Below are 12,855 nucleotides of genomic sequence, written 5' to 3' on the forward strand. Positions count from 1 at the left end.
GTTACGACAAGAAAGCTAAAACATGTTGTTAAAATATCATTGCAGTTTTGAACACAGAATAGATGAGAAGAAGGCTTTTTCCCTCCCTTGATCACGTGGCTGTAATATGAGTGAGTTACGCGTAAATTGAGCGTCTTTGTTTCAAAATTGCATTAAATTTGAATACCAATACTTACTTGTTTTGACAACAGTTCCGGTGTGTTAACAGGAGCGAGGAAAATGGCTTTGGCGATACCAATGCCATGAATACGTACTCGCCCTATGTAATGAACAGATGAAGGATTTCAGCTGTTTTCATAGTGTTTACAAGCTCTGTTGATTGTTCGAAGACTTCTCGATGGTGACGAAAATGGATGTGAAAAATTTAGAGATTCGTAGTAAATCTGTCGAACAGACGTTAATGCCTTTAATGTCCCAGGTTAGTATTTCTGGTGCATGTTCTTTTCTCGTGAATATTATCTTGTTTGGAATGGTTAATTTTCACAAACTGTTGATAGCTTTTCTCCTCTAAATTCACCAAACTTTATGTCATTCTTTTTGATCACATACACTTAGTTGGGAAAATAAACTCGTTTGTTATCAAAACTAATCAGGAGCACAGATTACAGTCTTCTGAATGTCCTGAAGACAAAAGATGCTGATCATGCTATAGATAGAAGTTTATCTCAACTTAGTATAAAGTAGCGGTAAACATATAATTACACATTAGAATTAGAGTATCGCAACAACTTGCGTTACATTGCAACTCCAAAAGTTTTTTTTTGAAATCTTTTACATGTCAGTTGGATCGATCATATTGCAGATCTCGGCGTTGATAAATCACAAATCTGCGAAGTTTAAAAGATCCAATCATGCTCTTAAGAGCGTTTGCAGCAAGTTACACGAGGCTGTATTGCAATTTGTGACAGTTGGAGAAGAGATAGCTGATGAGAACCCCGAATACTCATCTGACTTGCTGAATGCATGCGGTGAAGCGAAGGACGCGGTTACTACACTTTCTGATGCTCCTGTGAACGAAGGAGACTCAGATGGAGAAAAACGAGCTAGCATAGTTCGTGCTGCAAGATCATTACTTGCCTCTGTCACCAGAGTTATCATAATAAACGATATGGTCGCTGTAAAAGCGCTCATCTCTGCAGCAAGAAAGGTATATATGCACTATAATGCACATTAAAGACTTATTGAAAAGGTTTTTCCTTTCTACGCGACATTCGTTATTAGAGCAAGGGAACAGACGTTTTACATAATTTGTACATTTTGAACTTTATCTATTTTGGCACAAGCGTATCGGAGTGTTTAATTATCCATTTGCTGTTTTACCGTGATCATTTTACGCCTCGTGTTAAAATGAAGGAGTTATTCGCTTGGTTTGTATGACAAACAGACCACAGACGATCTTCTATACTTTTTGTGTTTGAAAATAAACATCATAATAACCTGTGGTTCAAGTGGTAAAACGAATGAAATCGACGACAGTCAACACGTGTCTTGACTGTTCTCTCAACGTGGAAGTCCATGTATTCTTGTTTTTGAAAATTTTTGTTTATGTCAACTTTTTAATGATTTTGCACAAGCCCCATCCTTATCAGTTGCTCCGGTATTCAGAGAATTTGTGCTGGTTTTATTTTCCTTTCATTCATAAATATTTAAAGTCTCGTTATGTTCGGAATTAGAAGCGATCCACGTGTGGTCCATTGTATATCGAAGTTCTTATCACGTTGATTTTCTTTTCCAAATTTGGCAAAGGTCAGGTGTTAAGCCACTTCATAATAGATTTTTTCCGTCTTATCACCATCGTTCTGTTCCGTTAATTATTGTAACCTCTTCTGTTACAATTGGAGCAGCAATTTCCTATTCATTGACTGAACTGCGAGGAACTCTTTATATTCCGAAGTTTTAAGATGGAACTAAGAAAATCATTGTATTGATCTGTTGCTCGGATTAATATAACTCGTTCTACCATCAATCATACCTGTCGTTTGCATCGCTTCAGGTGGACGAAAGGCTTTCAGCTTTAGAGAGCGTGAATAGCTTCACGGAGTTTGTTCAAGCCTTCAGTCATTTTGGTGCAGACATGGTTCGTCTCGCTCGTCTTTCAGGAGAAAGGCAAAATGTAAGATTTCAATTTTCATGACAGTATTGTGTATTTAAGTCAATGCACTAAACAGCATAAACTTATCCACAAAGTTATTATATTTATGTTTACTAATTCTTCAATGAGCTGCAGGACTCTATCTGTTTGGAACTGGGTTTTTTTTGTAGGACTTGAAAGATGACATATCTAAAGCTGAGATGTGTGCAGCTAGAACACTATTAGAAAAGTCGACCATGTTGTTGTTGACAACTTCTAAGGTGTCCATTCTCGTACATTATTGATCACAAGTTTAGTGCAGCAAGAGAGATTTCCATGATTCTGTTTTCTTCGTAGACATTCCTACGTCATCCAGAGTCTACGTCAGCGAAGGAGAACAGAGAAGGTGTATTTTTAAAAATGAGAAGTGCCATGGACACCATCACAGCAGTCGCACAGAATAATGCAAAAAAACGCAAGCATACGAAAGGGCAACTTGTGTTACATATTAAGAAATTTGATGTAAGAATTAAGCTTTTATCGAAACCGTAATCGTTTAACCTATGTAACTGGGCGTTAATATTTTTTATTTCCGGTCGTAAAGTATTTGTTTGAGACGAATAAGATGAATGTTGATGATGATGTGTTGAAGGCAAAACTTCAAGAAGGATTGGCGTTGATATTAGAAGATGTAAGAACAATAGCGTATGCCCCGAATACCAAACCCGAGAAACGTGAGGGTATGCTTGCACTCTGTGATAATGCAGAGGATATAATGAATGATTTAAAGGTAAGAGCAAACGTTGGATCACCATAAGAATGTCGGTTGTAAAGTTTCTCACTTTGTCTTTTGAACAGAATGAAGAACTTTCCGAGGAAAAACAAGATTTAAGTTTACAAAGAATTTATAAGTTGACGAAGGACCTTAAAAATGAGGTAAACACTTTTAATGTTCTTTTCTAGAGAAGCACGTGATTATTTTTAATGTAGCCTGACTGTCGACCTTGAAGTGATTGTAAGTAGTGAGAATGATTTTTTAAGCGTAAGGTGAGTTTTCTTTTATTTTCTGTTCCAGGTTCATCAGGTGGCAAGTGATCAGGTGTTCGAAACCTTCTCACATTTGGGACATAAGAAGTCTCTACCCGCATTACGAGCAGCAGCGTCCACTGGCAACAGCGCCCGCGTTGATGAGCTCGCCGAGGTGTTTTTGCGCGATGTGAAAAAGTTACTTGAAGTTTCGAAAATGACTCGAGCTCTATGTTCGAGTGAAGCCATTGCAATCACTGCTGAAAAAGTTGAAGAGAACATACAAACATTTTGTCCGCACGTAAGTATCCCAAACTAAACTTACGTTTTCCCCATCTTTAATTAGGAAATAAAAGATGCTTACTGTGTTTGCACAGGCTTATGCAAACCGAGGAGACCTTTGGGAGAAGGTCAGTGCAGATCAGTGCAGAGCCCGAGACCGAAGGTCGAGGTTCGCTCTTGCAAACATTTTTTATTTCTTTTATAAAATAACAATAATGCGAAACAGACAAATTTAAAACAAACGTTTTAATTTTTCCTCCAAAAGGTATTCATGATCGATTGGTTGATCTCAGATCTGCTTTGCACTGGCTAATGCAAACACGGCTATAGCTAGACCAATCACCGCACGCGTTTTATTGTTTTTATTTTATAAATATACTCTGACAGCCTCCTCATGTCATTAGGTAATTGAGGCAGGGCGAACTCTGGCCCATCATCCAGTCAGTAAAATTGCTCAGGAGAATTGCTCAGTCTTCATTGACATTTGGGAATCTCAAGTCGAGGAGCTGGGAAAACTTTTAAGAAGTATTATCAGTGGTGGCGATCTAAGACGACGTAAGTGTCAGTTTTTCCTTGTGCAGTATCACTGGAAAGGTACAAATCATTTCGGATGCAACATTTTCCATGTATCTCGTGATTAATCCCAGAATTACATGTTTGTAAATGTAGATCGTCCAGGTGAGCAAAAAGTCCTGATAAGGATTGTTGCTGTTGAGGTTGACTGTGGTAGTCATCTTCAGAGTAAAGTGAGAAGTAAACCTCGTCGTATTTGTTATCTATTTCATACGTCATCGTAATGTGTGTGTAGAAGAAATTTGTGGGTGGGTGGGTAGATGCCAATTGCGTATTGTCATCATGGACCAGACAAATACGGTGAACTGACTTTTAAACCTCACTTGACTCTGAAGATGACTACCGCTAAAGTTGTCGAAGTGTCAATCAACATAAACACCAACAGTTCTTCTCTGGACTGTACTTATCTGAACGATCTAAATCTACAAAAATGTAACGATAATCACATGTTCAAAGCATACTTTAATCCCAGAATTCCCAACCCAGTCTTACGTAACCTAAAAAGAAAAGGAATTAGCTGTTCAATTCTATACATTACCATTGTCACTGTCGAAACCCATAGTTTCTATGAAACTACAGAAACCCGTTGTATGCTATGTGGTATATGGATTTTTGGCGATTGTTTTTTGCTCCTGTGGCCGTGTTTACTACCACCGTAAATTCACAGTGAGCGTCCACTCTGTTTGTTGAAAAAAAAAGGATGCTGCAGCTACATTTCCAAGATTATAGACATTTCTAGGATTTTGTATTCATGAAGTGGATGCTTATTGATGATTTTACGGTGAGTAGACATGAAGTTGAGACGTGTGATTTTTGGTTTGTTACCTGGGTTTGATGTCTATAGCGAGTTTTTGGAATTTTTTTCACAGGAGAAATGGGTCGTAAGAGGAAAAGTAACAGTCTTGGTCCATATGCCACGTTGTAAATGTCATCGAGGACATTGCTACATTTAACGAAAAGTTTTATTTCATCGTTGTCCACTATCTGCTGGTTTTTCCTATGTTACATATATTTTTGTATATTATTTTTCCAAATGATTATATGTATATTATAGTTGTATCTATTGTAATGTAAAAAACTGAAACTATGTAAAACGATAAAAATATTTTAATTGGTAAAAGCAAAGTTAATTGGTAGCTACAAATGTGTATTTTAATGAAAATTATGCCAATAAAAAGCTGCACGTAAAGTTATACTGTTTTAAAATTGCGGATGAAAATTTCTTGATTCTAAAATTCGACACGATTTGCGTTTTGACTTTAAAATCTTTCGTTTAGACGACGACATGAATTTGGCATTTGAGGCTCTTCCATCAAGAATCGATCAAATGTTGGTAAGTTTGAATGAAAAATTTCCATGATTAATAGAGAAAACTGGTTTAACAAAAGTTTGATTATGATTGATGAGTATGAACATGTTAAACTGATCTTTTTTTATAGAAGCAAGGTTTGAAGTCCGAGTCTCCGGTGACCTCAGATAGCGAAGACGAAAACGAGTTGTCATCGAAACAAAGTTTTAAGGTGAAAACGATGACAATACTTTATTAATTTAATACTTAACTAATTTGTCACTTTGCGTCTTCTGGACTGCATGTCATCCACAAAAAATTATGACATTTTGTGATACTTTAGGAACAAGAAAAACTTGCCAGGATAATTGATGAAATCGATTCATTGACGATGTTCTCCGACTTTAATGCTCGTGACATCGATTCAGTGCACGAGAAACTGATGAGACGAGCGAAAGAAATGTCAAGTACGGCTATGACGATGGACAGTTTTGTCCATGGTCTGGGAAAAATTCATTTATCCGAGGAACTCTTCTTCGAGGCCCAGGTGAGACGTTTGTACATGCATGAAGTTATTTGCTCAAGTTAATCTGCTAAAGTTTGTTTTCTTTTTATACAGCGTTTCTCCGAGCTGGGAAGGAAATTTCACAAACTTAGCGCTCAGTTTTTAGTTCAGGTGAATTTTTTCAATTGTCGTTACTTAAATGTGCCTATACATATCTGTATTGGCGTACGATTTGTCGAATTGCTTTTTAAATTTTGAAATCAGCTTCCGGATCTACTTCCAAAGAAACATGTAATGTCGTACATTGATCGTTTACCGGGCTACTGTGAGCAATTAAATTTCGCAAGCAAATCATTTGCAGTTGGCCAATGTGCAACATACATTAAGGTAACCATTGAAACCTAAAGCTGAGTAATGAACTGTAAACTAATGAATACTCAAATCGACATCCAAAGAATGGAGGGAATGATTGATTTTTTTCAAAGTTTAAAGCTATACCATGGATATGTTGATATGTTGCACGAACTTTTCAGATTTATTTGTTTTTTTATTTGCTAATGTTCTAGGCTGGAAGTGCCATTCATCTTACAAGGAATATTTTAAAATTGGTCGCAAGAATTTTGAAGTTTTTGCTAAATTCATGTATCGAGGTGTTGAATGAGTTTGACAATTGTTTGTTCAACTTAAGTCCATAACCTTCTGTTTGTTTTTGTTTGTTTTCATAGGTTTCCGATGAGAGAACCTTCTTGCATAGTCGTAGTTCGATGTCTGAACTCTCTCAAGACTCCATATCCTCGTTATCCCTAACACCTCTTGCATCCTCATTTATCCCTGAGCCTCCAGGCAACGTCTCCGACTCTGAATTTGATTTCACCCATGATTAACGATAATTCATGCTTGATGCAACCCACCGTAACATAATTCATTTTAATTCACATCTTGTAATTTTTTACTTAGAAAATATTGCTCTCGCTCGCATTTCTAATATAATATTTGTCTCGATTTTACTGAATTGTGAATTTTACCCAGCATACATGAGGTATTTGCAAAGAGTGAGAATGATCGCAGGCGCGCTTTGGGATGAAATTGAAATATTTGAATGATTTTTACATTTTTGATAATGAAAAATAACAATGTTTGTTTGTTTTAAATGAAATATGTTGTGCGAGGAACCTATTAAGGTAAGATGTAACATTTCCAAATGAAATTTTCCTGTTCACTGTGATAAGATTTTGAATAACCGTTGTTTTTTTACAAAAAATGGCGCCATATCTATTTGGTAATCTCCCATTCGACTTTTTTTAAAACGACGAAAACATACTTGTATTTATTGATTAATTAATTTTTTAATCCAGTCATTTTGCCAAAACTTCATCTCGCCATTCAATATTACTGTTTGTTTGCATTCCTCTCCCCATGACTTCACAAGCAATCAATACTTTATGGGATCTTTTTATGTTGGATACTTTCTCTTTTTTTGAGGCTGCAATATGGCATGCCTTAAATCATTATGCGTTCGGTGATGCTGCTTTTCTTGCTGAGCGATTATTCGCTGAAGGTATGAGCTTCTATGAGTATTACTGGCATAATTGTAAATTTTGTACAAATCCCAATATTTTATAATTTTTGCTGAACCAATTGTCATGTTTGCTTCTCACAATTCAGTCATTAACTTGGTGTTTAAATTCAGCCTAAATTGGCATTTCATTGATATGTGCCATTCTGGAAAGTTTGCATACTGTGCAACCTATATAATATGTGTACAGCAAGCAAGCCTTGTAGTAAGTGCCACTGAGGGAGGCATCTGTGATTGACCTTTTTTTTTATTTTGACTCTCAAGTATTCTCTTCTACATTTCCAGTGAAATTTGTAGTTGGTACTATTAAATTACTAGCTTTTTACTAAAAATTCAACATATTCATTTTATTTGATTCATCTTGAATCAAACTTCAAGTTCAAACACTTCGAAATTGAAATAAATTACAAGCAAAATATGAAAAGCTAAAAATTACTATCAAAAAACAAGTTTTGATTGACATGTTCAATAATTCACCGTCCCGACGACTGCATGCGCTCTAGAGTTATGTTGAGGCTTGCTGAGCAAAAATAAGTTTAAAAATGTTAGAAAATGTTAAATCAACTGTTAAAAATATGATTGGAGTTGCGCTAGATTTTGTCATTGCTCCCTTTCTGATAAGGAGTAGGTCTTGAACTTTGAGCATGAGGACATCACAATGTTAAATGAAGATATGATCTGAGACGATTCCTGAGACGATTGCTTAAATTGTCCAGCAAAGTGCGAAGATCATATCTTCATTTAATTTCAAACACTGCACTGCATAAAACATTCATACGACATCACAATGTGTTGATCAAAATTGAAGAGAAAGTTTGACAATACTTTCTTAGCTGCATCAGATGAAGCATTGTTCCTGTTAGCAACAGTTTATTACCGCTCTGGTCAAGCAAAACGATCCTATCATTTGCTGCAAAGACAAGGATGTCCAACTGCTTCATGTAAATTCCTCTTTGCTAAATGTTGTGTGGACCTAAACAAGTATGTGGTTTTCAGTCATCTTTAATACGGTTTTCAATAATTATCTAGTAACTTTATTGAAGAACATTTTTTGTTTTATTTTAGGTTGTCTGAAGCTGAAAGGATTTTAACAGGCAATAATTGCACTATAAATGGAAGTGTTAAGCAAGTTGAAACTGTTGTGTCTGAATTTGGGTCTGCTGCAAGTTATTCATTAGCACTGATGGGAGATGTTTGCAGGTGCTTTTGGTAACAAATGTCTGTCATTTTGCACCAGAGATTACAACAACTTGTCTTCATTTTCTCTGTAGAAAAGCTGAGAAAACCAGTCGAGCTGTTGAATGTTACAAAAGCAGTTTGAAGCACAATCCATTCTTGTGGAGCTCGTTTGAAGCACTGTGTAAATTAGGTAATCCTTTCAGAATGTTGTGGGATGCTGGCATGCTTGTGTCTCAAAAGCAGTACCCTAAACTTTTGTGTATGCTCTCTTTGTCTCTGTTAGGTGAAAAACCAAATCCATCAGAAATATTCAAGTCTGCCTGCTGCCCTCGACTGCTGACATCTTTGGCACAGCGAGATGTCATGAAAACGGGTTGTACAACTGCTGAAAGTACAGTTGTCACGTCTGTAAATCATTTGCGTCCCAGCATAGAACCTATGGCTACTGAGAACATGGATCCTTCATGGAATACACCATCAGAAGCAATTCAATCAATAAATGCCCCACCCAATCTCCATGGCAACAACACCAGCTACGTGCCATCTCCCATGGGAACATGTAACGAGAACCGAGCTCGACCGAAAACCGGACGTAATCTTCTTGGTGTGAGTGCTACATCCAGCCCATTCTCACCAAGGTTGTGTGAATAAACCAGCGATATATGATGGAATTTAATTGATAAAAATTAATCTTTATTTTTTCTTATGATTTTAGTTTTGTTGCTCTACCAATGGATACTCCAACTCCTGATGCAAACACTAATTTTATAACTCCATCTCCTACAGCCAATGAATGTCAACTCCCTAAGGCACCAAAAGCGCGCAAGGTACACGGCATTTTTGTGATATTTTTAGGAAAATGAAGTGTACACAGGTAGAGCTGCCTAGAGAAAATGTAGGACCCTGAGCAAATGCCCCCCTCCTTTCTCTCGACAGGTCTGCACACAGCTTTCCATAACTGTGAAATCATAAATCCAAAAGGTCAAGATTAAGTTTCATGCATTATCTAGATCCGTCGTTCTGAGTTTATATCAAAGCTTCCTGGTATTAACGCCTTTCCTCCTTCCTCGTCCAATATAACCACTGGTGTCACTTCCCAGACTACTTCTACGGCAGTTCGACGAAGTTCAAGACTGTTTGGATCGACTTCATCGAACACATCACTCAATGATTCAATAGACAAGGTAAACAGAATTTTAGAGTTAACATTCATATTATTTATAATGTTCTATACTGTTTTCTTTTCAATCGCTTGTTTATTTAGGGATCAAGAAAAAGCAGCAAAGGTGACATTTCTGTATCTAGAGGAGGCGCGTCACCGCGGAGGGTTAAGGTGAAATGTCTTCGTCGTGTTTTTTTTCTAATGCTTTCTCTCGAAATGTAGACGCAATGTTTTTACGACAGACGAGACGTCAAACTCGAAGTTCAGTAGCAAATAATCAGCCTTTGTCGCCGTCATGTAGTGCGAATATCATCGCAGAACCGACAAAAACAATTCAAACAAGCGTTCAGTCGCTTAAGACTCCAGTTTCAACGACGAGTTTAGGTAAGAAAGAAAACAACTCACAATTATCGCTTTCTTTTAATTATTATTTTAATCATGATTGTAATAACAATTGTAATGACGATTTACAAATAGTTTCCTGGTGTTAGAAAGAGAGTTTGGTCCATCTGAACCATTTCGGAAGGCACACTTTAATTTTACCAGGAAGGGTATACTATGCTGCTATCAGTCATGGAGTAGTGATTTATATACTTTAGTGAGCCATACAGAAGTGTTTCCAAAACATTAATCCACCATAGACAAGTGTTTAATGTTCTATATGCTGATCCGTCATAAAATAAATATTACGTAACTAAATTGTAATCAACCATAGAGAAATGTATACCATATATAGTTGTCATTTTGTTCTCTCTAGATAGCCTGTTGTCTCTTTACCAAGAGCTCGCCACGGCCTACATTGCCCTGTCCTCTTACGATTGCAAGAAATCTTTAACATTATTTCAAAATGTTCAACCGCAACACTACAACACTTCCTGGGCTCTTTTGCAAGTTGCGCGATGTCATTTTGAATTGGCACAATATTATCTAGTGAGTCTATTAATTGACAGTTTATATAATTATGTTACGACTCACACAACAGTGGAATTTTCTATCCAATTTCCCCATGTTTTAATTAATTGCAATTGACGTTTAGGCGGAGAAAGTTTTTTCTCAAGTTCGCCATTTGGACCCATATTGTTTGAAAGGTATTAGATAAAGGAATGAACAACAGTCTTCAAAGCTGATAACGACATTCATTTGCATGCCTTAATTTTTACTGTTCACTTTAGGAATGGAGGTTTATTCCACGACGTTATGGCACTTACAAAAAGAGGTTGCGCTCTCTGCTTTGGCTCAAGATCTGGTCGAAACTGAAAGAGTTTGTGCTGAGGTAGAGGCGTATAGTTTGTACCAACTGCTATAGCAAACATTGTTTTTATCATAGCCGTGCTGTATTCAAAACTTGTTTAGGCTTGGGTTGCGACTGGTAACTGTTATAGTCTACAGAAGGAACATGACACAGCCATCAAGTTTTTTCAACGTGCTGTACAAGTCGACCCATCTTTTACATATGCCTATACCCTTCTTGGTCACGAGTATGTTCTAACGGAAGAATTGGATCGAGCGATGTCGTGTTTCCGGAGTGCAATACGCACTGACTCAAGACATTACAATGCTTGGTACGTACGTAATTTTTCCATCAAAAATAAAGTTTATTTTTTGCGTTGTGTGAGAAAGAGTACCAGTAGATTGTTATGAAATGATATATCTGTTTTTGTCTGTTCGCGTGTTAGCGATGTTAATGATGATAATCTTAAATGAATTAATCTTTGTTTCTCAAGGTACGGGGTAGGAATGATTTATTATAAACAAGAGAAATACAATTTAGCTGAAGTTCATTTTAAGAAAGCTTTGACGATCAATCCGTCCAGTTCTGTACTGCTCTGTCACATTGGCGTGGTAACTTCACCTTTGTCTTTCATCCATTACCTTACAATGATCATTGTCTTTGTCGTTGTCTCAATCAATCTCTTTTTTGTAGGTACAACATGCAATGAAGAAATCCCAGATCGCTCTCCTGACGATTGAAAAAGCTATGGAAATAGATCCAAGGAATCCATTGTGTAAATTCCACCACGGCACAATTCTCTTTACGATTGAGAAATATCGAGTATGTAATCTATTCTAGCTGTAAACCATTCAAAATTGTATGTCAAAGTGTGTAAATTCCACCACGACGCACTACTTTTTATGATTGAGAAGTATCGAGTATGTAATATACTCAAACTCTAGACCATACTATATTTTGTGGCAAAATGTAAAATTATTTGCATATCGCTCTTGGGGTACACTAGATTTAGATTGACATAAATAGAGGAAAATAGTTGCAACAAAGCTTGCATGTCGTCAAAATATTTCATCATTATGTATTTTTTTTCAGGAAGCGTTAGCTGAATTCGAAGAATTGAGAAGAATTGTTCCAAAGGAAGCTTTGGTTTATTTCATGATCGGAAAGGTAACAGAATGACTTTATACACACACAGCGCTATAATATAGCTTAAATACAAGATGTTTGTCACCAAAATTTTTTTCACATTTTATTTTTCAAAATATCTTGGAACTTGAAATTTGTATTGTTATAAATTATTTTGGCTAACGCTAGATCTGCTTTAGGATAATTCGTCAACGCGTATGAATTTCAGCATTTTATACAAACTCCTTTTAAGGTTTATAAAAAACTTGGCGAATCCCACAAGGCTCAGATGTATTTCTCGTGGGCCGTGGATCTCGATCCAAAAGGTGCCAACAATCAAATCAAAGAGGCAGTCGACAAAAGATACTTGCCTGATGATGATACCAGCGTTGATGATGTAGATTTAACGGGGGAGCCTGATGACGAGTTAAATAATGAATTACAAATCTCCGATGATGATTTAACATAGATTCAGTTGTGTCAATGGTATATGCACGTCTTTCGTGTCTAGGAAATCGGTAATATTCTGCTTCATGACTTCTTCTGTATCCTCCAAAAGGCTGGATACCACATGCTCGTGTCGTTAAATATATGACATTATGATAGGCAGCGCTACAATGTTACAGGTAGTTTTTCAATGAACGAATGAATGAAATGAATTTTTATTTAGAGTTTTTTTTTTGTTTAGACTTGCTCTTTCCGTATTATGTAAATTCAATGAAAAAATATGACGGATGGGCAGGGACGCCGAAACGTCGTTAATTGGGTGGGGGGGGGGCCTATATTCGTAGTCACAGCTCGTAAAAAACAATTTATTTCAATAGAAAGTAATCAGGC

General features: G+C 36.7%; 2 protein-coding genes across 2 annotated transcripts; both read left to right on the forward strand.

Annotated features, from left to right (window-relative positions):
* Nucleotides 1-4: 4 nt before the first annotated feature.
* On the forward strand, nucleotides 5-6,752 carry LOC124453289 (alpha-catulin-like). The gene is made up of 17 exons (XM_047004071.1): nucleotides 5-110; nucleotides 192-418; nucleotides 803-1,147; nucleotides 1,994-2,113; nucleotides 2,263-2,352; nucleotides 2,429-2,593; nucleotides 2,676-2,861; nucleotides 2,930-3,007; nucleotides 3,147-3,398; nucleotides 3,784-3,934; nucleotides 5,230-5,285; nucleotides 5,392-5,472; nucleotides 5,584-5,787; nucleotides 5,860-5,916; nucleotides 6,010-6,132; nucleotides 6,312-6,395; nucleotides 6,471-6,752. Exons 2-17 carry the CDS (start codon nucleotides 338-340, stop codon nucleotides 6,627-6,629), a joined length of 2,232 nt encoding a protein of 743 aa, XP_046860027.1. The 5' UTR covers nucleotides 5-110; nucleotides 192-337; the 3' UTR covers nucleotides 6,630-6,752.
* A 46-nt stretch (nucleotides 6,753-6,798) lies between these two features.
* Nucleotides 6,799-12,683, forward strand: LOC124453288 (cell division cycle protein 27 homolog). The gene is made up of 18 exons (XM_047004070.1): nucleotides 6,799-6,926; nucleotides 7,228-7,303; nucleotides 8,155-8,302; nucleotides 8,387-8,521; nucleotides 8,593-8,690; nucleotides 8,784-9,138; nucleotides 9,216-9,327; nucleotides 9,511-9,684; nucleotides 9,765-9,833; nucleotides 9,905-10,046; nucleotides 10,420-10,592; nucleotides 10,699-10,750; nucleotides 10,835-10,935; nucleotides 11,016-11,224; nucleotides 11,387-11,504; nucleotides 11,587-11,715; nucleotides 11,986-12,060; nucleotides 12,272-12,683. The coding sequence occupies exons 1-18, from the start codon at nucleotides 6,903-6,905 to the stop codon at nucleotides 12,485-12,487; spliced, it is 2,406 nt and encodes an 801-aa protein (XP_046860026.1). The 5' UTR covers nucleotides 6,799-6,902; the 3' UTR covers nucleotides 12,488-12,683.
* The last annotated feature ends 172 nt before the right edge of the window (nucleotides 12,684-12,855 follow it).

The sequence above is a fragment of the Xenia sp. Carnegie-2017 genome, unplaced genomic scaffold (genome assembly GCF_021976095.1).
Source record: "Xenia sp. Carnegie-2017 unplaced genomic scaffold, XeniaSp_v1 HiC_scaffold_25, whole genome shotgun sequence".
Lineage (NCBI taxonomy): Eukaryota > Metazoa > Cnidaria > Anthozoa > Malacalcyonacea > Xeniidae > Xenia > Xenia sp. Carnegie-2017.